At 56.4% G+C, this 22,384-nt stretch overlaps 2 protein-coding genes and 1 long non-coding RNA gene across 3 annotated transcripts in view; 2 read left to right on the top strand and 1 right to left on the bottom strand.

Moving 5' to 3' along the window:
* The first annotated feature begins 3,548 nt into the window (after positions 1-3,548).
* BTG2 (BTG anti-proliferation factor 2) lies at positions 3,549-7,607 on the top strand. Its single transcript, XM_052698301.1, has 2 exons — positions 3,549-3,801; positions 4,812-7,607. The coding sequence occupies exons 1-2, from the start codon at positions 3,648-3,650 to the stop codon at positions 5,150-5,152; spliced, it is 495 nt and encodes a 164-aa protein (XP_052554261.1). The 5' UTR covers positions 3,549-3,647; the 3' UTR covers positions 5,153-7,607.
* Positions 7,608-12,305: 4,698 nt separating this feature from the next.
* Positions 12,306-22,384, top strand: part of LOC128088048 (uncharacterized) — a 29,449-nt gene continuing 19,370 nt past the window's right edge. Inside the window, exon 1 of the long non-coding RNA XR_008210149.1 lies at positions 12,306-12,425. This is a non-coding gene — a long non-coding RNA (uncharacterized LOC128088048). The remainder of the gene's footprint in view (positions 12,426-22,384) is intronic.
* On the bottom strand, positions 13,828-20,873 carry FMOD (fibromodulin). Its single transcript, XM_052698151.1, has 3 exons — positions 20,373-20,873; positions 17,206-18,216; positions 13,828-15,280 (listed from the first exon to the last, which is right to left on the bottom strand). Exons 2-3 carry the CDS (start codon positions 18,194-18,196, stop codon positions 15,129-15,131), a joined length of 1,143 nt encoding a protein of 380 aa, XP_052554111.1. The 5' UTR covers positions 18,197-18,216; positions 20,373-20,873; the 3' UTR covers positions 13,828-15,128.

Here is a 22,384-nt window from a genome sequence, read left to right as displayed (position 1 = left end):
GGTGTACATAAAACACCGGAGTTGCTGACTCTGGAAAAGCCCGAGCCATGTGAGCAGTTTGTTCTGTCCATGCTGAATTTGAACCCTTCATTGAAAGCCAAATATTACCCTTTTATTGTAAATTTTCCAGCTCAACTGGTTTTGAACCTCATTTGGATAAACAGGGCCAAAGTGTTTGAAAGCCTATCGGATGTTTAACTCCCATCAAACCAGTTACAAATCTAGCCTGGCCAATCACTATGGAGAGGTTTATTGGTGGTTTTGTTTTGTTTGTTTGTTTGATTTTAAATTGATATCAAAATGCTCTCAGCCATTTCCAGCTGACGCAGGGCAGAACCGAATCTGGCCAGACTGACATTAAAACAGCTCTAACTTCTGTTTTTCAAATGAATTTTATCTTCTAATTGTTTGTTTACTCTGTAACTCCTCAAAGCAATTTGAGAGTGTGTATTAAGCCTATGCCCTGTCTTTAAGACCGCAGTCTTCTTGTAACAGGGCCAGAAGTTATGGGCAGTAACCCGCTTAGAGATCCTTCAGCTCCACAGGAAATCTCCTATTGGAAGGGCTTAAGGAAGACAATCTGATTGCAGGGCCTGGGGCCGCGTCAGACCATCGAACACAGAAGACAAAGGCCCTGAGCAGTGTGAGGGGAGCCTGCATTAACGCGGAGATTGAGGACAAATGGAGGATCTCAACTGGGAGAATGGTGCCACTGCTGACTGCACCCACTTGTGGAGCAAGGGGGACCAGGGGAACCTGCTTGCCAAGGGCAGAGCTTCAGCAGCACTTAGGGAACACTGTGAGCCCCGGTGGTGAACAAACCGGCGGGTGCAATGAGTGCTGTTCTTGGCAGACGGAGCTCTGAGGGCCTCTTCTACTGACTCAGTTCTGGGTGATGCCATCCCAGTACTTCTTAATTAGCTCCTTCTGTCGGATGGGGGAACAGCCCCTTTTCCTAGCTTGCTCAGTCAGGCTGCAAGCACAGTTCAGCTCTCCTGCCTTTTACTGTGGTAGAAAAGTTTGTTTTTGCTTTGGCTTTTCCCAATGCATTTGTACAAAGGTGTCCTCTACGAGGATGGCTTTGTTTACTTCCTAATTTCGTGCCGCTTATGACTGCATCCACGCTCTCCAAGTGTGTTTGCTGGCTGACAGAACAGGTGTGTTTAAAGTAATCAAGCTCTGTGTTGACAGCCTCGCTCTGTGTGTTTGTGCAGCTTCTTCCAGGGCCCCCAGCTGCTGCTCCAGTACAAACGCACTGCCCTGCACCGTGCCCTGCGCTGGGTTTCACATGGACCCATTTGCTCTTTCATGTGTGTTGCTGACTTAAAAAAAAAAAAAAGTCCTTAGACTTTAATCCTTAGGTTTATTTCAAAGATTACAAAGGCAAATCTGGTTTATAGCGAGAGATTTGCCTGATTCCTTGTGCTTTGTGGATGAATGGAGCAGCAGATGGAGTGGGGAGGAGAGGACCAAGGACCCCTTGGCTCCCTCTTCTTGCTTGCTTGACCCTACTTCTGTGCTGCTGCACAAAGTATTTCTTTTGAGCTGTGCAGAACAAGAAATGTCAATACAGACCTTTGCTTGGGCATTATCTTCTATTACAGTTTTCCACGATTTCAAAAGCTATTTTCTCCTCGCTCCTTTTTTTGGGCTATACATTGCTACACAGCCATAGTTTCATGCCTTGGAAGGTGTGAAATCCCCTGCGCAGTGCCTGCAGGTAGGAATGACAGAGGTGCGAATAAAATGAGCTGCAGACTCTGGAAGCAAAAAGCTTCCAAAAAATCCAACTGAACCTCAAGCCATGGACAACAGCTGGGACTTCTGAGACCTGCTGTGCAAAGAGGTGCTGGAAAGTCCCCCCACAACCCTCATTGAACTCCCCACTGTTGGCAGAGAGTGCTGTCAGATGGCTCTTGCCAAAAGCAGGGTTCCCAGGTGGGCCCCACAGGGCTCGGTGGCAGCCACACCTTATCATATCAGGGAGCCTTATCAGGGAGTGAGCGCAGGACAGGAGTGGTGCTGTGGGAACCGCCATGCCCCAGCTGCAGGCTGCCCTCACAGCCAGCTGAGCTCCTGGCCTGCTTTGGTACCTGCAGCTGCAGCCGCTGCTTGTGGAGGAGCCAGGTGAGGCCCTGGCCATAGAATGCCTTTCCACCACGGTTTGCATCACACGGTGGCTTCAGATCCTCCCCAGCACACACCAAGGGAGAGATCTGGGGCTGCCAGACAGTGGCTCCAAACGACCCCAGCTCTCTGCCAGGGAATATCCAGAAAACCCATCCTGTTTTGATACCAACTGTCTCATGTTGGATCAAAGCAAAGGCAAGAACAGAGCTTGGTCTCCCGCTGTTGCTTTAGCTTCAGGCCAGTTTCACCAGAAGCTGGCCGAGTGCCTCCATCCTGGCAGTGGGGCCGGCTGCTGCAGCTCCCTGTTTTGTAGTGGTTTTTGGGTGCTGCCTCCATCTTGCTGTGCATCAAGGCCGTGTGCTGCTTGCTCTGCTCCTGTCCCCTGCTACTGGGCTGGATGGAGGCACCTGAGGACACTTGTCCGGGCTCTGTGCTTGCCTTGCCCTCCCCGTTCTGTGGTGTGCCATGTCCCTGTGCTGCAGCCACCTCCATTGCAGCCACCTCCCGGCTCCTGCTGTCCGGGCTGGCGGCTGGAGGTGGCTGCCCTCGCCCCGGGCAGAAAAGCCAAACAGTGGGGCTGCGATGTCCCCCTCACCCACGTGGGACAGTACAGAGGATGCCGAATCCTCCCTGCACGTTTCAGGGAACCCCGCCACGGCTTTGGTCTTATCCAGAACCGGGTGATGGGAGAGTGTGGACCCTCGGACGTGACCTGGGGAAGGAGATGCGGCGGCGGCAGCGTGCCCGTAGGCCGCTGGGGAGAGGCAGTGCAACGAGGAGAGGGCATCCCCGGGTCCGTCCCGGGGCCAGCGGCGGGGGCCCGGCACAGGCAGCCTGGGGTGACCGATCCCTGCAATCCAGCTCAGTGCCGCCTCGCGGACAAAGGCGCGGCGGTGCCGAAGCGGCTGTCCGGGAAGTGATCCTCGGCAGCACAGCCTGCAACGCCCGTCTGTCGCCGGACGCCGACAGCTCGACGGCGAGTGGCCTTCGCTTCACCCTCCCAGCGCGTCGTACCCGTTAACGGGTCCCCTTACCCCCCTGGCACCCCTCGGGTACCCATAGGTGCCGCAACTCCGGAGCTGCCAAGGAGACCTCTCTCTCTCTCTCTCTCCCTCTCCTCCTCCCCCCTCCCCCCCACCTTCTTGGCACCCACCCGGTCCTTTGCCCTGGAGCACGGCAGCGCGATGAGCCCCGGCCCCGGCCCCTTTTTCTTCCTCCTCCCCCTCCCGGGTCGGCCCAAAAATAGCCCTCCCGTAAGCATCCCTGCCCCCCCGCCGCCCTCTCACGGCCGCTCCGACGTCACTCCTTCCACCGCGCTGAGCTCAGCCGCTGTTTGCATACCGCTCCGCGCGCCCAATGGGCTCCGAGGCGCCGCTGCCGCCCCCCCGCGCGGCGGTACTTAACGGCGGAGCGGAGCGGGCGGCGGCACTGCGAGCTGAGCCGGGCAGCACCGCGCAGAGCCGAGCGGGCAGGCAGCCGGCAGGCAGGCACCCACCGTCAGCCCTCCCCTACCAGCCATGAGCCAGCGCCGCGGGCCCCCCCCGCGGGCCGACATGCTGCCCGAGATCGCCGCCGCCGTCGGTTTCGTCTCCGGGCTGCTGCGGACGCGGGGCTGCGTCAGCGAGCAGCAGCTGCAGGTCTTCAGCGGAGCGCTGCGGGAGGCGCTCGCAGGTGAGGGGGGCGGGGGGGGGCTCGTCGTGGAATCGCGATGTGATTTGGGTCGGAAGGGACCTTAGCCGTCGTGGAACTGTGGAATCGCCGCGTGGTTGCGTTGGAAGGGACCTTGTGCTCCCCCATCCCCTGCCGTGGGCTGAGTGCCCCCTCCCCCACTAGCTCAAGCTGCTCAGGATCCCATCCGTGGCCTTGGGCACCGCCAAGGATGGGGCTGAAGCTTCGTGGTCCCTGCGGGGGCGGCCCGGAGCGAGCAGAGTCCACTTCCATCCGGTCCTCGGCACCTTTTGTCGAGGCCAGAAGCCTCCGTGTCGCTCCTGGGGTCGGGACTCCCCAGCTGGTTCCTGCCCTCATCCTTCTCTGCTACCCGGCTGTGCCCCCCTCGGTGTTGGGCATCCACGTATGTCCCTGTGGGCACCTGCCCGTGTCTCTGTGGTACTTGAGCTCTGCAGCTGTCTGTCTGTCCCATGTGGAGGGCTCTGTGCCCTCAGCACCCTCTCTGGGGGTTGCCCTGGGGGACCAAAGCCGGGCTCTGTGCCCAGTCCCTGACAAGTGAAGATCCACCCCGTGTCCTGTCGGGTGGTGTGAGGCTCTCCTCCCAGCACAGCCTTGGTGCTATCAGCCCGAAGGAGGGCACTTGTCTGCTGCTTTGCCAAGATAAGGGGCAGCAGCATGCCCCAAATGATCCATCTGCCCCTCCCTGACTACAGGGTTTTGTTGTTGGTGATACTGTATCTCCCCCAGCCACCTCAGTCCCAGGGTAAGGAGACTTCGGGGTGCCCCCATGGCACTACTGGGGTTTTCCAGGACCTGAAGAGCTGCGTTCTGCCTTGGGTTCTGCAAGTGGCAGCTGAGCACTCTGCTCTGGAGCTGCTGTGACAGAGGTGGCCGAAGCAGGATGTGGTTTCTCTGCCTGCATTGGGATGTGGGACCCCTTGGGACTGCAGTGAGATGCAGACCTTGCTGCTCCACGCCTGCTCACCGTGCTTCCCTTCTTGCTTCCCTTGCAGAGCACTACAAACACCACTGGTTTCCTGAGAAACCGTTCAAAGGCTCTGGGTACCGCTGCATCCGGATCAATCACAAAATGGACCCCATTATCAGCAAGGCAGCTAGCCAGATCGGACTCAGCCTCCCGCAGCTCTACCAGCTCCTGCCCAGCGAGCTCACGCTCTGGGTGGACCCCTATGAGGTCTCGTACCGCATTGGTGAGGACGGCTCCATCTGTGTCTTGTACGAAGCAACAGCAGCCAAGCCTGTGAGCTCCTATGGGATGCTTACCTGTAAGAACCAGATGATGTTAGGTCGCACAAGCCCTTCGAAGAACTACATCATGACTGTCTCCAGCTAAATACTCCTCTTGTCCTTACACTGCCAAGACATGGGCTACTGTATACCTCACCCGAGGATCTATTTTTAAAATGAAGAGCTATTTATATTTTTTAAGAAAATCCAAGAAAATCAAAATTAAAATATCAGGCGCTGCTTCAGACAGAAGCAGTGCTTTTAGGTGCCTTTTTTTAAAAAGCTGTTGCAGGCTTGAGGTTTTTATTATGAAGCTGATATCTACCTAATTAGTGTTGGATGGCAGTTTTGGTGAGCTGGCTTGCTCACTGGGCAGCTTGGAATGAAGGAAGAGGGGAAGGAGAGGCCAGCTGGGAAGTGTGGCTGGTGACAGGACCTGAGTGTCACCTCCTCTCCATCCTGGTACCCAGCAGTGCCGTGGTGTCGCCAAGCATTGCAGTGCTGTTAAGGAATGGATGAGAGAGTTACTGCGTTTCCTTCACTAACTCATGGCCAAGCTGGTCTGATCTCCCTGGGGATGGTGTTTGGTAACCCCCAGGGGCTGGGTGGTGCTGGGAACCTGTGCAGTGGAGGTTCCCAATACTGTAAATGCTGTGGTGGCACCCGGTGCTATTTGTTCCTGGTGCTGCCCAGCACCTGGCTGTCACCACAGCTTGCTGCTCGCTGGGGGGCTGCTCCAGGCCCTGAAACCAGCACTGAGCTGCACTCCTCCATCGGGTTCAGACATCAGCCTGTGCCCTGCAGCTGTGTCCCCTCTTGTGTGTAGAAGTTGCCTAATTCAATGCTGATCCCACTCTGCATCACTTCTCTGGAAGAGCTGAAGCAACTCGCCTTGCGCCCTAGAAGTTGCTGTGTAAGTTCCCCTCTTGCCCTCTCTCTTTAAATCTAAAAGTATTGGGAGACTCTTCCCCTGTGCTTGTGGCTGCCTGGGGTTGGTGTCCATGCTGGTTTTAAATTCACATCTTTTCCTCCTTCCCTTCCTCCCCTGGGTGCTCAGCACGTGGCTGAGCCTTGGAGCTGCCCCAGCTGAGACCTCAGAGGGGCAGTACCTGGTTCTGGTTTCTTGGTACCTGTTTTGTACAGTGCCTGGCCCTTCACCTCCTGAAGCAGAGCTCCTCTCACTGGTACTTTTTGTTCAGGGAGGTTTGCCTGAGTGGTGTTCAGGTGTTTGGCCCTCTGGCTTCTGCAGGTGGGGTGGGAACCGAAAATGCTGCCCCAAACACTGCCTGTGGGGAATGAGCCTTCACCAGCATGAGATCCATTGCCTTTCTTAAGAACAGCTGGTGCTCCTCCAGTGATCCCAGTAGAAGTGATGGGGAAATTCAGGGCATTGACATGGCCTGTTCTAATGAAACTTCCTCAGATCTGTTTTGCAGAATGCTTTTATTGTAACCTTCCTCCTTCCTGAGCCAGCAGCTGACTGGCATCCCGGAGCTGCTCTTTCCCGGCCTTGGGTTCAAGTTCTCAGACAATTGTGCAATATATTTCAAAACCATGGATGCTCTGGGAGAGGAAGGAAGCCTCCTGTCTGCTGCTTGGCTTTTTTCTCAATACACGAAAACAAAGAAGTGCAGCTCCCCAACTCTGACTACTACTTATGTGGGAAAACTTACAGATTCCTGTAGCAGTTTCAAATAATGATTTCCTGAACTGGAAAACCAGCATTTTGATTAAATGTCAAGTGGTGTTACTTTGTCCTTGAGCTGTATGAGGCGGTGGCTCAGGAGTTGCATCACTTCAGTTCCTCACAGCAGCGAAGCAGAAGCTGAACTGAAGCGCTGGGACTTTTCCCCTGCTGCAATAGGTGACATCACCAAGAGGAGAGCGCTGGGAACTACCGAAAACCAAGTTCCCTTTTCAGCAGAGAAAAGATCAGGGTGCTCTCTGTAGTTCTTGCTTCCAATCTGCTGGTGTGGGAACTGCAGTGTGCTCAGGACAAATGCTGTTTGCTTTGGCCCTTGTGGCTGGGTGTGGGCTTCCCTGGGCTTTAATGTCTGCCTCCCCGTTACTGTTCCCTCCCTCTTAGCAGAAAAGAAGTTCAGAGGAACAGCCCACACCAAAGGAATGTGCTGTTGCACTTACTTTGCTCCTGCTTCTGACACAAAAGCTGTCACGTCCCGTTCCTTGTCCCTGGCATGGAGGAGCCTCACGTTCAAGTGTCTTGGTAGCTTCAAGCCCAATCAAATTCAGGTGCAACCCCTTCCTCTTGTAGCTGGTTCCTTGTAAAAGCTGTGAATTACTGTGCTGTTGCCTTCTTGCCCACAAGCCTGAATGGTGTGTTTTCAGAAGGTGTTTGGGAGCTGGGGGGGTTCTCTCACTGTTTAAACAAAGCTGGACTGTTGACCGGGACCTGCTTTTTTTATTGGGTGGATGTGGTGGGACGTTTGTAAGCTACACATGGAGGAAGAGATGGATGGTTACTAATTGTACAGTAGTGTTTTTATATACAGAGTGTACAGATCCTTATGCTTTTGTTACTTTAATAAAAATGTAGCAGCGTTGCTGAGCCTCATTTCCTTGCTGGGCTGACAGTGGGGGTGGGCTGCAGCCTCCATCCCACCCTGTGACCACGCAGAGCTGCTGGGCCTTGTTAGTGTGGGTGGCTGCTTCTCTCTGCCTGCGTCACGGAGGAGGTTTAGAAAAACCTGCTTACTCAACATGCTGGGAGCATGGCCCTGCAGAGCTGGGGGCTGGGCCTGATGAGTAACGTGGGACTGTGGGGTGCTGCCCTTCTCCCTGGGGCTGCCTTGGCTTGTCCCACAGAGGCAGCTGGGGGGCTTAGTACAGAGCACAAAGGGCATAAAGCTGCCTGCCGGGTCGCTTACTTGATGCTAGAGCTGCTGTTCACCTTGGAAATGAGCAGGTAATGAGCTGAGCCAGGCATAGGGCAGTTCCTGGGTATTTGGGAGTGCCACTCTGCTCCCTTCCTGCCTTCCTTCCAGGGGTGGCTGAGTCAGCAGGAGGAAGGCTGAGGGATCAGAGGATCGCAATGTCGGGGCAGTGCTTAGGGCTGTTACGACAAAGGCACCTGGGGCTGATTCATGGCAGATCCTGTTTCAGTTGTGCCCAGGCTGGTGACTGCAGCTTGCTCACTGTGTGGCTTGTGTGCTTCATCCCTCCTCTTCGTGCTGACCTTATTTAGGGATACTGAGCTGAGCCAGGCTACGTAGGTGCTAGCTTTGGTCCCAAACTTGCCAAAAGTTTTTGGACTGTGGGCACTGCTACCCCCCAGCTGCTCCCTGGTGGCTTCCAGAGAAGTGATGCTGGTGTGGGCACTGGCCTGGGAGCAGAGCCATGTCCCCCTCCTGCTTTTATCCTGCCTGGAAAACAGTTGGTGTGTTGGTTTTGGTGCTCTGTCAAGGCCACTCCTTTTTGAACTCATCCCTTCATTAGTTTCAATAAGCACACCCAAATTGCTGCTATTTGTGAAACAGGGCTGTTAGGGAGGAATGGGCGTCCGTTGGTTGCTGATTACATTGGAGTCATGTGGGTTCAAAGGCACAGAGTCGTGGGCTGGCGCCCATTTGCTGTATGCATGATCCGGGGGCCAGCACAGCCCGTGCCCCCGCTGTGCCCATGGGTTCTGTTTGGGCTCTTGCAGGGCTGCAGCCACCACCGTTTGAGTCCTCACAAGCAGAGCTGCGATGGCCCAAAACTGGAGTGCTCCCAGCCTGGATAAAAACACAGCTCTCACGTAGAGGAGTGTTCAGTGAGGAGGCAGCACTACGGCACAGCCGCCAGGTCTGCCCACCAGCCTTCTCGTAGGTGACTCATCTCCTATTTTTATTTTGCTCGTCATTTTCCTTCTGGTCGGATCGCGGCCCCTCAGGATCGGCTCTGGGCTGGGGAGGGGTGCAGGGTGACACCCCAGGACCAGCTCAGGACAGACTGGAAGTAAATAAAGGCACAACTGCTGCTCCCCACCTCCTGTTACCATTTTGACACTCCTTCTGCCAAGCTTTTTGTTGGATTTCTGCTGGGATTTTTTAATTATTATTTTTTTTTTAATTTGGATGTTTGCTGGAAATGTCTGACTCAAAGAGCCCAGGTTGGTCGGTTCCCCCAGCCACCAGCAATTGGCACATTGCACAAACCAGCATTCATCCTCGACGTGTCCTGGGCCGGAGCACTGCGCGATGCCCTTCGCTCTGCCCACTGTCCGCCGGGTTGGGGCTGTCTGTTGGAAAAATGCCATTTGTGCAAAGTCCAAATGAGCTGCGGAAAAAGTCCTGACCTGGCAGCGACCACTGCAGACAGACTACGTGAAGATATTTTGCTCAATTCCCGACAAAATACTATTGGATTTTTGTGTGTTCATTTTGCACTCTTTCCAGGGGTCCCTTTAGCAGAAGCCGAACATTTCTCACTTCTAACTTACCAGAAAAGCAACATCAGCAGAAGTGAAACCCAGCCTCCACCCGCCCCAGCACACGGCGTGGGGTCAGACTCCTCCAGGTGCTTCCTGCCCGGGGTTTGCCACTGGGACGGGAGCGGCGATGTCGGCTCAGCTGAGGCCAATCAGCACTGCGTGGGTGCTTGTATCTGGGGCAATGCAGCAGCTCTGCCCCAGCCCTGAGGATGGGAGGGGATGCCCAGGGCACGCCGTCACCTGCGGTGTGCGCAGCTCAAACCATCTTCCAGGATCTGCCAGAGCTGGAGAAACTGCGCTCACGTGGCCCAGCAACGGGACGGAGCTTTGTGTGGTTGGAGGGGCTGCAGCAGCACCAGCTCCGGCAAACCCACGTCTTGTGCTGTGTGTGAATTCCTGCTGGTTTCTGCCCCTCGGCAGGGCTGGCAGAGCAGCCCTGCTGGGAGGCCATGCTCCCTGCCTGCCCTCTTTCCTGACAGAGCTTTCCTCCCTTCCCCTCGCACCATCTGCAGAGCAGAGCCTGAGCTCCCTGCAGCTCTGACCCTAAGGCTGTGTGTCCCCACCAGCACTGAGAAGATCACCCTTTTCCAATCCTTGATAAAAACAGGGGAATGGGATCCTGGGGGCTGCCTCACCCCAGCCACCCTCCCACTGTGACTCCTGGGGCCTTGACAGATGGGCAGGCGGCACGGAGCTGCTTTTTTTGTTCTGCACTGCACATCCCATGGGGAGAACCATCCCTGTCCCCATCCCCATTTCAGTCGCCATTCCTGCCCTATCCCCATCCCATCTCTATCCTATCCCTGTACCTATTCCTGTCCCCATCCCCATCCCCATCTCTTTCTCCATTCCTATACCATCCCATCCCCATCCTTGTTGCCATCCCTATTCCTGTCTCTGTCCCCATTCCAGCCCCTCCATGACAGCGGCTGCTGAGCTCCAACGCTCTCATTTATGACCTGTTGGGGGATAAAGGGGCTTATTGGCAACAGTGAGCAACTGGTGTGCGGGGACAACTGCTGCCATCTGTCTGCTGGGGGGGGTGGGGGAGTTGTGGCTGGGGCCGGGTTTTGTTTCTCTTTCATGCACCACTGAACTTTGCACCTTTTGTTTTCCAAGAGAAGGGCTGTGGAGAAAAGCGGCCTCCCCACACTGTGCAGGTCAGGGCAGAGCTTGCTGCTTTGCATGCTGTTCTTATTAAATATTCTAATGGTAATTATTGTTATTTGAGGAGTCTGTTGGCGCTGGGCAACCTGGTCCTGAACCCTTCTGTTCTCCACTCTGTGAGCTGGGAGGAGTGCAGTGTCCCAGCACATTGTGGGGCACGAACCATAGGGACAGAGCTGTGCCCTAATGTCCCTGGAGACGCTGTGCCCTACTCCCATTCCCAAAGCACACCGAGGGACTGCAGCAGTGGGGACACAGTGCCTGGCCGGCCCTGGGATGGGAGCATCACCGCTTCCCACAGGTCCTTGTTTGGGATGCTGAGCCCCTGAAGAACTCTGCCAGGTGGGGGTTCAGAGCCATGTGAGGAATGTAGGGCTTTCTCTGTGCCCCGTTACCCACTGAGTGAGCTGGGATTGGTGACACGCTGTGTGCTCCTCCGGGACACGCCAGGAAACGCCTTATGGAAACGGCAACAATGCCCCTGAGCCCCGCGCCTTCCCGGCTCCCAGCTGCCAGACGGAGGGTGAGGCCCATTTTCCCTCTGACAATACCCTTTTACCGCGAGTTTGTGTCTATTATAGCCCCAGATAAAACGGGGAAGGGGAAGGACCGGGCTGAAGCGGAGCAGCTGCCCTTGCTGACGAGTTGGTGGCTTTGTTGTGAGCTAAAAGGCCGCGTCCAGGCTGGGACAGCAGCTGGGGTGCTGCTCCCCTAGAGAGGGACTGGGACCCCTTCTCACCCAGGGATGGCTCTGAGAGGGAACGGCACACTTCCAAATCCCCGAGAAGCGCAGCACAGCAGGGCTGTGCGCCCCTGATCCCAGTAGTCAGGAAGGAGCAGCAGGACCCCCGGCAGTGCCAGCCCTTGAAGCTTTAAGGCTGGCACTTGGGGCTGCAGCACAGCTCTGGGTGCGCGGTGCCTTTAGAAGCAGAGACAAAACCCAGCTTGATATTTACAGCACGCGCAGAGGGAGCGCAGGGTGTGTGGGGCTGCGGGACAGATGGCGAGTGGAACAAAAGGGGAGGCAAGAATGGGAGCCAAACAGATTGGGAATTTCTTGCCCTTCCCTCTGTCCTGAGGTTCCGCAATGTGGGGGCACTGGGCTGCCCAGCAGTCCCCAAAGCTTTTGCACTGAGTGCTGCCTGAGCATTGAAACCCCACATCCCAAATCTTTAGCCCTGGTGTGGAGGAGTGGGAGCTGGGTAGTCTCCAATCCTCATTCTCCTCCATAATGTGGGACCACGCAGTGCTCGGGGTCCGGTTGATCTCTGCTGGGAACACACTATTTCCCCCCCCCCCCTCCCCTGGCATGTTTTCCCTCTACCTCTGCAATTTTCTTTATCTCTTCCCAGCAATGTCGCAGCAGCCGTGGCCCAAATCCATGTGGCTTATTAATAATCAACCTTTATTGCTGCTCGTCTGCAGACAGCCGTGTGTGTGGGACTCAGCCCTTTTGTCCTCAGCATCAGCGTGAGAAATGTGGCACGGCAGAAATCAGAAAAAAGCAGAAATCCCGATGGCTCTGTCTGCACCAACACATCCTAACATCCTAACAATAAAGGTTTTAGGTTAAGGCTGGGGAGAATGGAGCAAAGGGAAATGCTGAAGGACGGGGTGTGTGTGCTGTGCCCAGCACTCGCGTCCTGGGAGTGGCTTTGGGTCACAGCTGTCCTTTGCTTCGTTCTCATCTGTGTCCCCAGAGGGTAATGTCTGGGATGGTGGTGTTGAAACATAAATCCCGGGGAGAAATGTGGTGGTGAAGGGCTGTTTGTGAGCGGCCTGGGTAGGTCTGAGCTGAGGGATGCTTCAAAGGGGTGGGAGGGGGGAGGAGGAAGAAAGGAGGGGAAGAAAATGTGGGAAACGATGTTGAAAAAGAATTGGGGACTTTGGGAGCTGAAATGTGAGGGGGTTTGGGGGGGCTGTGGAGAAGCCCTGCCCGTCCTTGTGGGAGCTGCTGTGTGGCGTGCGGTGCCCCACAAAGCCACGGGGACACCTGGGGAGGAGGGGACAGCGGAGTTGCTTTCAGTTGCTTTGGAGTTTTCCCCTCCTTTATGCTTCTCGGCGAGTCCGGACAAAACCCCGCGCCCCTCCTCCCCGGGAGGACGTCGCTGCGGCCCCGGCCACCGCTCCTCCCAGCAACAGGAGGAGGAGGAGGAGGAAGAGGAAGGGGACGCGAGCCCCCATCCTGCCGTCCCCTACACAGCAACACGGCGCTGATTGGGCGCCAGCGGGCTCGCAGGACCAATGGGATCTCCCACTTTTTGGGGGGAGGGGGAAGAAGTTGGGGAGTGCGGAGAAAGGGGAGCGCGCAGCCCCTCTGCTGTTCGTCCCCCCCTCCCCTCTGCTATCGAGCCGCTACTGCGGCCGCCCCGCCGAGGAGGACGGAGCGACCCCTCGGGGCAGCTCGGTACCAGCCGTGCGTGGGCTCTGCGCGGTCCCGTCTGCCCGTTTGTCCCTGCAGGGGCTGTGACTGCGGGGGGCAGCGATGGCGTGCGGAGGGAATGGAGCCGGGCTAAGCGGAGTGGGGCCGGAGCGCCTCCCCCGCTGCCCGACGGCCGCTGCACAGAAAGCCAACCGTATCCTGGGTGCATCGCTGCCAGCAGGGCCAGGGAGCGGATCTGCCCCTCTGCTCTGTGCTGAGTCCTCACCTGGAGCGCTGCGTCCAGATGGGGTTTTCTCAGCACAGGAGGGACGTGGAGCTGTTGGAGCACATCAGAGGAGGGCCACAGAAGTGATCCTAGGGATGGGACACTGCTCTTCAGTTTCTAAAGGGGCTGTAAGAAAGAGGGGTCTGACTCTATAGCAGGGTCTGTGTGATAGGACGAAGGGAAATGGTTTCAAACTGAAAGAGGGGAGGTTTAGGTTGGATATAAGAACAAAGTCTTCTGCAGTCAGGGCGGTGAGGTGCTGCACTGCCCATGGTGATGTCCCATCCCCAGAGACCCCCAAGAGCAGGGATGGGGCTGTGAGCACTGATGGAGCTGTGGGTGTCCCTGTGCACTGCAGGCCGTGGTACCGGATGGCCTTAAGGGATCCCTTCCAACTCAACACTTCTACCATTCTGCGAACCCCGCAGTGCAGCGCAGTGCCTGCAGCAGCCACCAGACGGCCGATGCACAGCGCAGCTTTATCGTAGGTTCTGAGCTGCGAGCGGCTCCAGGCGGTGCTGGGATTCCTCAGACACGTTTTGTGCAGTTACAGAAAGGGCTTTATTCGTCGGTATGACATCTACAGTTCATGCGCCGGTGATAGTGCAGGTTTTTTTGGTTTTTTGTTTCTATAATGTTAGCATGCAGTTTAAATGCGGAGGGTCTGGATGACCTCTTCAGCTTTGCAGGTCATCTTCAAAGCTCAGCTGCCCCTTTGGTTCTCAGTAAGCCTGTCCAAGGAACCAAGTTGGTGCTTCCGCTCTTGATAAATTGAGATGTGCTGCCCATGCTGACATTGCTGCTACATCATTTATTCCTAATGGGAAAGCCCAGTTCCCTAGGTGGGAAGCCCTGAGCTGTGCCAGCAGGTGGAGGGGTGGGAGGAGTAGGGCAGATCCTGCAGTGTGGGTGAGTACAGGAGTTAGGCACCAGAACTTTGGGAGCAGTGAAACCCTCCCCTGTTAAAGCCAGGTGGGTCCCACCTGGTTCGAAACCTCACCTGCTGTGGGGCTGCTCTCCCTAGGCTGGGGCAGCTGCAGCTGAGTGGCACGCAGCAATGGGGTGGATTGGCAGAGTGGGAGGACACGGCTGTGTGCAGACCCAGAGTGTGGCCCAGTTGCTCTCATGGCAGCACCTGGTGCCTGGGCAGGGGCAGCAGGGACAGAGGGCTGCTCCTGGCATGGACCTGGAGCTCTATGGGGTGACGGCACTGCAATGTGCCCGTCTCTTGGCCTGTCCCAAAACCTGGGGAGGTGTGAGGGTCCCTCTGGCCATGGCTGCTCCTCAAGGAGTTTCTCTCTGACCTTAGCAGCTGAAGGCTGCTGGGCAGCAGCAGGAAAGATTTCTTTCCTCTTGGCTTGATATTTGCAGCAGGAAGCTTCAGGGAAAGGTGGTAAAGTAAGGATAGAGATTTGCTTATTCCCATCCTAGAGAGAGGGATGCTGCTGTTTGGGAAATCTGTAACCCTTCACCTATTGAGCTCCAAGCGATCACCAAACCCTTGCCCAGGGGGAGCCACCGGGGTGGTTCTGCAAGACCCACATCCGGAGCCGAACGCTTAGCACCACATTTCAGAGATGGGATGAGCTCTCCTTCTTCCCCACTGCCTCCTGCACGGACCAGGGCATGGCTACATGGGATCTGTGAGGCTGGAGAGAAGGGGGGAGGGGGGGATTTGGGGATGAGCAGATCCTGCCCCCCTGCGTGGGCTGGCATTGGAGCACCCTTATTGCACTATTGCAGAAGCCAAGTCAAACTGTCAAGCTGCATTAAAATAGGAGTGAGTGTCTCCCCGGGAAGAAGGGAGCAGAGTCCTGAGGAGCAGGGCTGGCAGCAGGCTAGATCTCGATGACGGTGGCACGCCGCAGGCACAGCGGGGCGTCGGGGGGCATCGCGTTGCGCTTGATCTCATTCCCATCCAACCGCAGCACCTGGAGCCGGGAGTAGTTCATCACATCCACGACAGTGCAGAAACTGCTGATGGAGAATTCTGTGGGGGAAGGAGAGCTGTCAGGGCCCCGTTCTGCAGTGGGTCAGAGGGTGCCCAGCCAACGCAGGTCGGGCAGTAGAACAATGATCGCAACCCTGAATTAGCAATTTACAGCCAAATTGGACTCCACACCTTTCCATCCTAAAGCAGTAGAGCAGTTGGCGCTTCCAGCTGGAGCCCAAAGCAGCGCTGAGGCTGTGCGTGCTCAGGGCTTTGGGAGCTGTGACTTTGCCCAGCACAGCTGGAGTCCTGGTAGGATAAAAGAACAGAGCTGGGTGGTGTCAGACAAAAAACTGTCAGTTTTCAGAGGGAACGGTCACTGCAGTTCATGAGTCTTCCCATGCTGCAGCATCCAGACCCTCTGGCACCGACGGGGAGCGGGACCACCCAGGCACTGTGTCTGTGGGGGGAGGTCCCCGTCCCATCCGCGTTCCCTCTCCTCTCTGCCACCCACTGCTGCCTGCGGCTCCCAGGCCCATCCCTCCCTGGGTCTGCAGGGGAGATACGGAACAAATTTCGCTTTTGTGCGGGACTTAGGAGAGAAACGGCCGCCTAGGGGGCAGCAAAGCTCCAGACCGAGAGCTTCTGGGAAAGGCTCTGGGGCACGCTGGGGTGCGCAGCCCTCAGCACGAACTCTCCGTCCGCGCTCAGCCTGTGCGCCTCAGGGGCTGTGCAGCTCCGCACTGTCTGAAACAGCCCGGGAGGAGAGCCGGGGGGACGGGGGCTTGGTGGCAGGAGGGGGCACATGGAGGGCAGCAGCGTCTCCCGGGGGCTGCACAGCACCCAGATGTGATGCGGGTGCCCCACTCTCCACCGAAGGGCACACGGGGCTCCAGAGGTCTGCAGCAAATCTGCAGCTGGAGCAGAGCTTCGGACAAGCGTGGAAAGCTCCACAGCGGTTTCATGGCGTTTGTGGGCAGACATTAACAGCTACAAATGTTGAAAGCAAACATTTGGGAATCTGTTCTTGTTTTCGTGTTCTGTCAGTTCCTCAGTGTGGGGTTGTTTCCCCTGCAACAACTGATGGCTACACCGGTGCAGCAGCACTGCTCCTGAAGGTTCTGCCCTCAGCCCTGCCAGGTGAGAGAAGCAAGCGGGGATTTTTCCAGGAGATGCAGTTTGCTTGTTGTCCTAATTATTATTATTTTGCAAACAGCAACCGTTCCTTTTATTTTTGTGTACATGTGCGTGTGTATTAAATAGAGTGAATGTTAGTCCTGGCAGAAGATGCTCTAAAAACTAAAAGCTGTTGCCTGTCACAGCCCTGGCGAGGACGTACCCATCAGCTGCAGGCAGTGGCTCTTGGGGAGGTCTGGGTGTTTCCAGGGGCTGGGGGAGGGGTGGGGCTCATCAGAGTCGCCTCTGGCACATGGGAAAGGACAGAGCTACATCTCCTGTGGATTACTGAAGGCTTGAGAATAAACTGGAGGTGTCAGACTGGGAGAGCTGCAGCTGGAGACCTCAGGGCATCCTGCCGATGAGGGCAGAGGGGCTGCAGGGGGATGCGCCGGCCCCAGTGCTGCAGACCACTGAGCACTGTGGGGTTTGCTTGCAGCTGCACACTAGCCGTGCCAGGGGTGATGCCCGTTCCCATGTTCAGTGACTCTCCCAGCTCTCTTGGTGACCCTTCATCCTTGGAGGCCCCTCCCCAGGTTGTGCAACAGCCTCTACCCACAGTTCTGGCATGTCCAGCCAGAAGATGCTCAATAAAACCAAAGAAATGTCTCTGTGCATCACGCAGGAGATCTCAGAGCTCACAATAGATCAAGCCCCTTTCCTGCCTTGCAGCCTTGCATCGAGGAGGTCAGAGATCTGCCAAATTCCAGTGTCCTGCTCAAACCGTTCCCTGGACAGCCTCATGCTGGGCAGCACGGTTCCCACCTCCCCACCTCCCCATCCCCACTGCGCGTGGCTGACATGCTCACCATTGATTTGGTTCCCTTGAAGGTAGAGGTTCTCCAGGTTGGTGCTGACCCGGGGGATCTTCTGGAGCCGGTTGTAGGAGAGGTCCAGCTCGAGGATGCTGCTGCTGTTGAAAGTGTTGGTAGAGAGCCCTTGGTTTGTCAGGCTGTTGTGGGACATCCTTACATAGAGCAGCTTGGGAGACACCTTGAAATAGTCATCAGGGATCGTGTTGATGTAGTTGTACTCTAGGTAGAGCTGTTCCAGAGCCATTGGGAGCCCATCAGGGACTTTCCTGAGGTGGTTATAGCTCAGATCAGCGAGGATCAAGGACTTGAGCCCTTTGAGAGATGCTCCCATCTCAAAAATATAGTTGTGGCTGAGGTATAGGGCAGTAAGGTTCTCCAGACCCTCCAGAGCATTGGAGGGGACCTTGGAGATCTGATTGTAAGACAAGTGGAGCTCCCTCAGGGACCGGGGCAGGGGGCTGGGCATCTTGGTCAGGTTGTTGTTGTTCATGTACAGTCGCTCCAGGTTTTTCAGCTTGGCAAAGACCCTCTTGCCCATCTTCTCACTGCTGATCTGGTTGTTGTGCAGCGCCAGCCACTCCAGCTCGGTGGCGTTGTCGAAAGCTCCCTCCTGGATGGCGGTGATTTGGTTGTTCTGGAAGTAGACGTACTTCATCCGGGTGGGAACGAAGGGCAGATACCTCAGGTTGCGCGTGTCGCAGTACATGGCCGATGAGAAGTTGGGGGGACAGTCACACTCCTGGGGACATTGCCAGGATGAGGCCTGCTGAGCTTCAGGGACGAGCTCTGCCTCAGTGTCCGGGGCTGGGAGGTAAGAGTAAACGTAGGGGCTGTTCTCGTCCTCGTAGTAGGGCATGTAGTTGTAGGAGGACATCCGGGACTGCCGCATGTAGTACTGCAGCCACGCCAGGTCCTCCTCCTCATTGTATTGGCCCAGGGAGGCTCCGCAGAGCCCGGCGACGAGCAGGATGGTGGCCCAATGCATGGCGCTGGCGCTGAAGGGACCTGGGGGGAAGCAGCAGCAAAGTCAGGCCCAGCGCAGGGGCCGCAGGCAGGCGAGCTGCTCCCTGCGGGCTGGGCTGAGTGGGCTTGGGTGGAATGGGTTGGGATGTGGGGCTGATGGCGCTTGGCAGCAGAGCCGATGAACTGAGATGACCTGAAGGAATCCTATTAAAACAAATGTGCCTGCCAGCATTTCCCTTTTCTGAAGCTACCTGATCTCCCCCTCTTTCATCTCACGCTTTCCAGAAACATTCTAGTGCCCATTTTCTTGCCAGCTCTTTGACCGTTGTTGTTTCTGGGGAGAGGGTGCCAATGGGGGCCCATTGGCAGAGTTGGTGCAAGGCCACAGCTGTGCCTGCAGCATCCCGATTCGCCTCTACTGGTCTATGCAGGAGGGAGGAGAAGGGTCTCAGCCGCCCTCCAAGCAGCGGGAGCTGCGGAACAGGTTGCTGGAGCTCAAGGCATGTTTCAATGCAGCTATATTTATACTGTGCTTGCTGGCGACGCGAGTTGCTGTGGGTTTAATCCAGCTGTCCCCTCCCCCACAAACATGCTGGATGCTCACACTGCTTGGGATTGATGTAAATCCTGGTAAACAAGTTCTGCCTTATTTTGAACTGAAGCCATTTTAAAGCTGTTTTCCCCCATCTCTTGTCCTGATGAGAATCAGGACAGTTGTCCTGAGACTGTCCACCTGCTGTCCCATCAAGGCCAGCGTGACACAGGAGAGTGGGGACATCCCCAGAGTTGCCATTGGGACCTTGTTTATGGGAAGCAGTCTGTGTTGGGCTGAAGGCCAGCTGGGAGCAGGGCTCAGCACTGCGCAATGGCTCTGGTGCCCTTTGGCTTGGTGTGGGCTTTGCTGCACTGTCTCAGGGCACTGCACTGGCAGAGGGAGAACACCAGTTATGGCTTCTCGTCCTCCCCTGAGCCTCATGGCTATGCCAGCACGCAGAGCGAGGTGGCTTGAAATGCCTCCAGGAAATACTCTGAGCCGTGCTGCTTGCAGGGGGAGCGCGGGCTCCTGTACACGTGGCTGTGCTGCTGTGCACGGGGAAACCATGCTGCATCCTCACCCTGACCCAGCTTGGAAAATGGTGAAAACAGCAGGTTTTGTGGTTTTCTCCCCCACCCGACCCCTGCAATGCTGGGGGCTGTCACCTAGCCCTGCAAAGCTGTGATGGTGGAGCTGGCTGAGCTGGCTGTGCCCACTAGTCATTCCCAAATTACATCCTTGGGGATCCACTCCCTCTTTCCCATCCAAACTGCGCTCCCAAAGAGCCAGCAGGATGCTGGTCCCCCTGCCCTGGCACAGCAGCAGGGAGAGAACCGCTCACCCATCAGACAAAGAGGGCACAGCTCTGCCCAGGCTGCCCCTGAGCGACCCTAGCAAGTTGCTCCTGCTGGAAGAAAGCAGGGATTGAGACCAAATGAGGCAGGCATGGCTCTTGTTTTCTCTTGCTCAGAGGGGCCGAGGAGCCATGGCCCTCCTGGCGGCTGCATGTGTGGCAGGATCTTGGCAGTTGCAGGAGAGTTTCTCCTCCTCCTTCTCCCTCCTTCTCCAGGGCACTCTGCCTGGTAAAACAGAGCAGTCTGCTCTGCTCCGGGGCTACTGCCCCTTCCTGGGGTCCTTCTGTGTGGTGCAGAATGGATCCAGGACTCTCTGCCCCTTTCTCAGAGCCTCCTTCAATGTGCCACCAGCCCCAGCACCTGTCCTCAGCAGCCACCCCTGCTCCATTTGAAGGCTGCTCTCCCCTCTCCGGTGTGTTCAGCCCCATTTTTGGGTGGCATCTGCACAATATCCATGCAGTCTCCCATGCTCCATCATTCTCTGCTAGAGGGCCATGTGTCCCATCAGGGCCAGCTCGTTGCTCAGGGAGGGAGCAGGATTTAGAGCGAGTGGCATCACAGGCACGACACGAGCAGCAAAAGATCTGGCAGAGCTGTGTGGGGCCGGGGGGGGCTGCATGTGCTGTGGGTGTGTGGATCCCATGGCAAATATTTGGGGAGCTGCTGCTTGGGGCAGGAGCGGGAGAGGGCACGTTGGCACCCATGCTGTGCCACCCGTGTCGCTGGCATGTGCTCCGCGTGGCACAGCAGGGCTATGGAAATTGAGCGTTAAAAAAAAGAAAAATCAATAAATATGGAGATGGACTTACCAAGCAGAGAGCCTCCTTTCCAAAGCCTCGCTGTGCTGCTCTGGGATCTCCCGTGTGTCAAGCAGCATGTGAGTGCGTCTCCCAGTGTGCAAGGACTGGTGCCCGCCCTAGATCCCAGATCAAACACTGTGCTTGCAGGTCACGGGCTGTGCAGGTTTTTGGGAGTGACCTCCTAGCAGCAGACAGTTTGCAGGAGAGACTGAAGAGACCCTAACGCAGCCTGGCGTTATAAATAACCTGCTTTTTCTTTCCTCCCTCTCTCTCTCTCCCTCCCGTCTTTTCTCATAGGAGTGTTGGCACTTTTCAGGCTCTCTCTGTTTAACGAGTTAGTGGAATCGAGGATGTTGTTTTTAAAAGGGCTGTTGTTAGGTCTCCTGTGTTTCTCATCAGGAAGTGATGAAGAAGCCTCTGGCCAGATGAAAAACTCCCTGATTTTGAGGCGCTGAGGATGTGATTTTTGGGGAGAAGTGAGAAAGTAGCTGCAACTTTTGCAGTACCGAGGGAAGGGACGCTGTGCCTTCCCCAACTGCAGCCTGGGCTCCTTCCCCAGGAAACCTCCGTTTATGCAGACCTGCTATTAAATATTTAGGATAAACATTTCCATGAACGATAAGGCTGCAGCATCCAAGGTAAACAAATTGCCTACCAAAGGGCCACTGTGACACTCGGAATTTCTCTTCACCTTGGAAGGAGACAGATGCCAAGCTGGCATTCTACTGCCTGTGCCCTTCCACCCAGGGCTGGGGGGTCCCCACTGAGGATCCTGGGGAGGGGACCCGAGGTGGAGAACGTGTTCTGGGTGACAGAACTGTGGACATGGCAGCTTGCAGCACCTCCTGCTACGCAGTGCCCACTGTGTCCTGCAAAGCTGTGGTGTGCTGGGTGCTGATCCCTGGTCCCTGTCCCTGCACGCTTCAGCACTGGCCATGGCTCTCTGATGGCTGCTGAAGCATTTCTTCCTGCAGGGAGAAGGAAGGAGGAGCCCTGACCGCCCATTGCCTGCTGCTCCGTGCCCTGTTCCAGCAGCACACCCGGCTCTGCCGAGGAGCCTGCAGTTATTCAGAGAGCTTGGCAGGTGCCACGCTCCCTCTGGGCTTGCTTTCTCCTTGCTTCCCATTGATATTTCCCAGCCAAAACATCCTCCGCCCCTGGGGAGACTTGCAAAGATCCTTATCAATCTGTGTTCCTCACTGTAGGGAGGAGGAATGTGCGGGCGGTTCATGGACAGGGTTGTGAGGGACAAACTGTACAGTGGGGACTGTGCCAGGATGTGAGGCTGGGAAGGACGAGCATGCCTGGAAAGCACAGCTCTCTGTGGTGCCGCAGGCAGAGTGCTGCTTGCTCTGGGGAGAAATCTTGCCTTCAAGTGGGGAAAGAGGATGGGGGGCTGTGCTGCCCCAAAGGAGGTGAAGCCCTCATCAAGGTTGGGGGGGGGGGGGGGGGGAGTAGAGAGGTGCTCTCTGAGCCTCCCCATGAGCTTCAATAGAGCTGACAGCACCTCTTTGTCCCTGTGGGGCACTGCCACTGCAGCTTGAGAAAGGGCTCACACCTTTGGTGTGTGTATGGGGGCAGTCTGAGGGTGGTGCAGGGGGAAACCCCACTCAGAGGGCTCCTGCTGCCCCAGGAGCCCATTCCAGGGAAAGGCAGCCAGCAACATCTGCTGCTTGGTGCTTGGATGGTGTCAATCAGCACCGCATCTCTGGCAGCTCGAGGTGTCCTGCTGGCCAGCAGCTCAGAGGCTTGCAAAGGGCTTGGATGTTTTTCTGGAAAAGCACCACGTCCATATCTAGGTTAGATAAGGAAGGGGGCCTCTCCACCTTCTGGAAGTCAAAAATACTCCTGACTCTGGGTGCGCAGCCCTGGGCAGGCTGTCCCACAGAGCTTCATGCATTGCTGGCTCCGTACCCACACTCACATCTCCCTTTCCCAGCCTAAACCAGAACAAAATGACATGTTGGAGCTCAGTTTCGGTGTTCCCCACAGTTACCAGGGCTTTTTGCCTGATCATCCTG

This window comes from Tympanuchus pallidicinctus, unplaced genomic scaffold (genome assembly GCF_026119805.1).
Source record: "Tympanuchus pallidicinctus isolate F22 unplaced genomic scaffold, pur_lepc_1.0 scaffold32, whole genome shotgun sequence".
NCBI lineage: Eukaryota > Metazoa > Chordata > Aves > Galliformes > Phasianidae > Tympanuchus > Tympanuchus pallidicinctus.
Note: the sequence above shows the minus strand (reverse complement) of the source record. Positions and strands in the feature narration are given on the sequence as shown.

Excerpts from the sequence above, each read along its gene's own strand:
- BTG2 (XM_052698301.1), top strand. The coding sequence starts at position 3,648 with ATGAGCCAGCGCCGCGGGCCCCCCCCGCGGGCCGACATGCTGCCCGAG. Across the intron at positions 3,802-4,811 it reads GCTGCGGGAGGCGCTCGCAG|AGCACTACAAACACCACTGG; the intron begins GTGAGGGGGGCG and ends CTTCCCTTGCAG.
- FMOD (XM_052698151.1), bottom strand. The coding sequence starts at position 18,196 with ATGCATTGGGCCACCATCCTGCTCGTCGCCGGGCTCTGCGGAGCCTCC. Across the intron at positions 15,281-17,205 it reads TCAAGGGAACCAAATCAATG|AATTCTCCATCAGCAGTTTC; the intron begins GTGAGCATGTCA and ends CTTCCCCCACAG.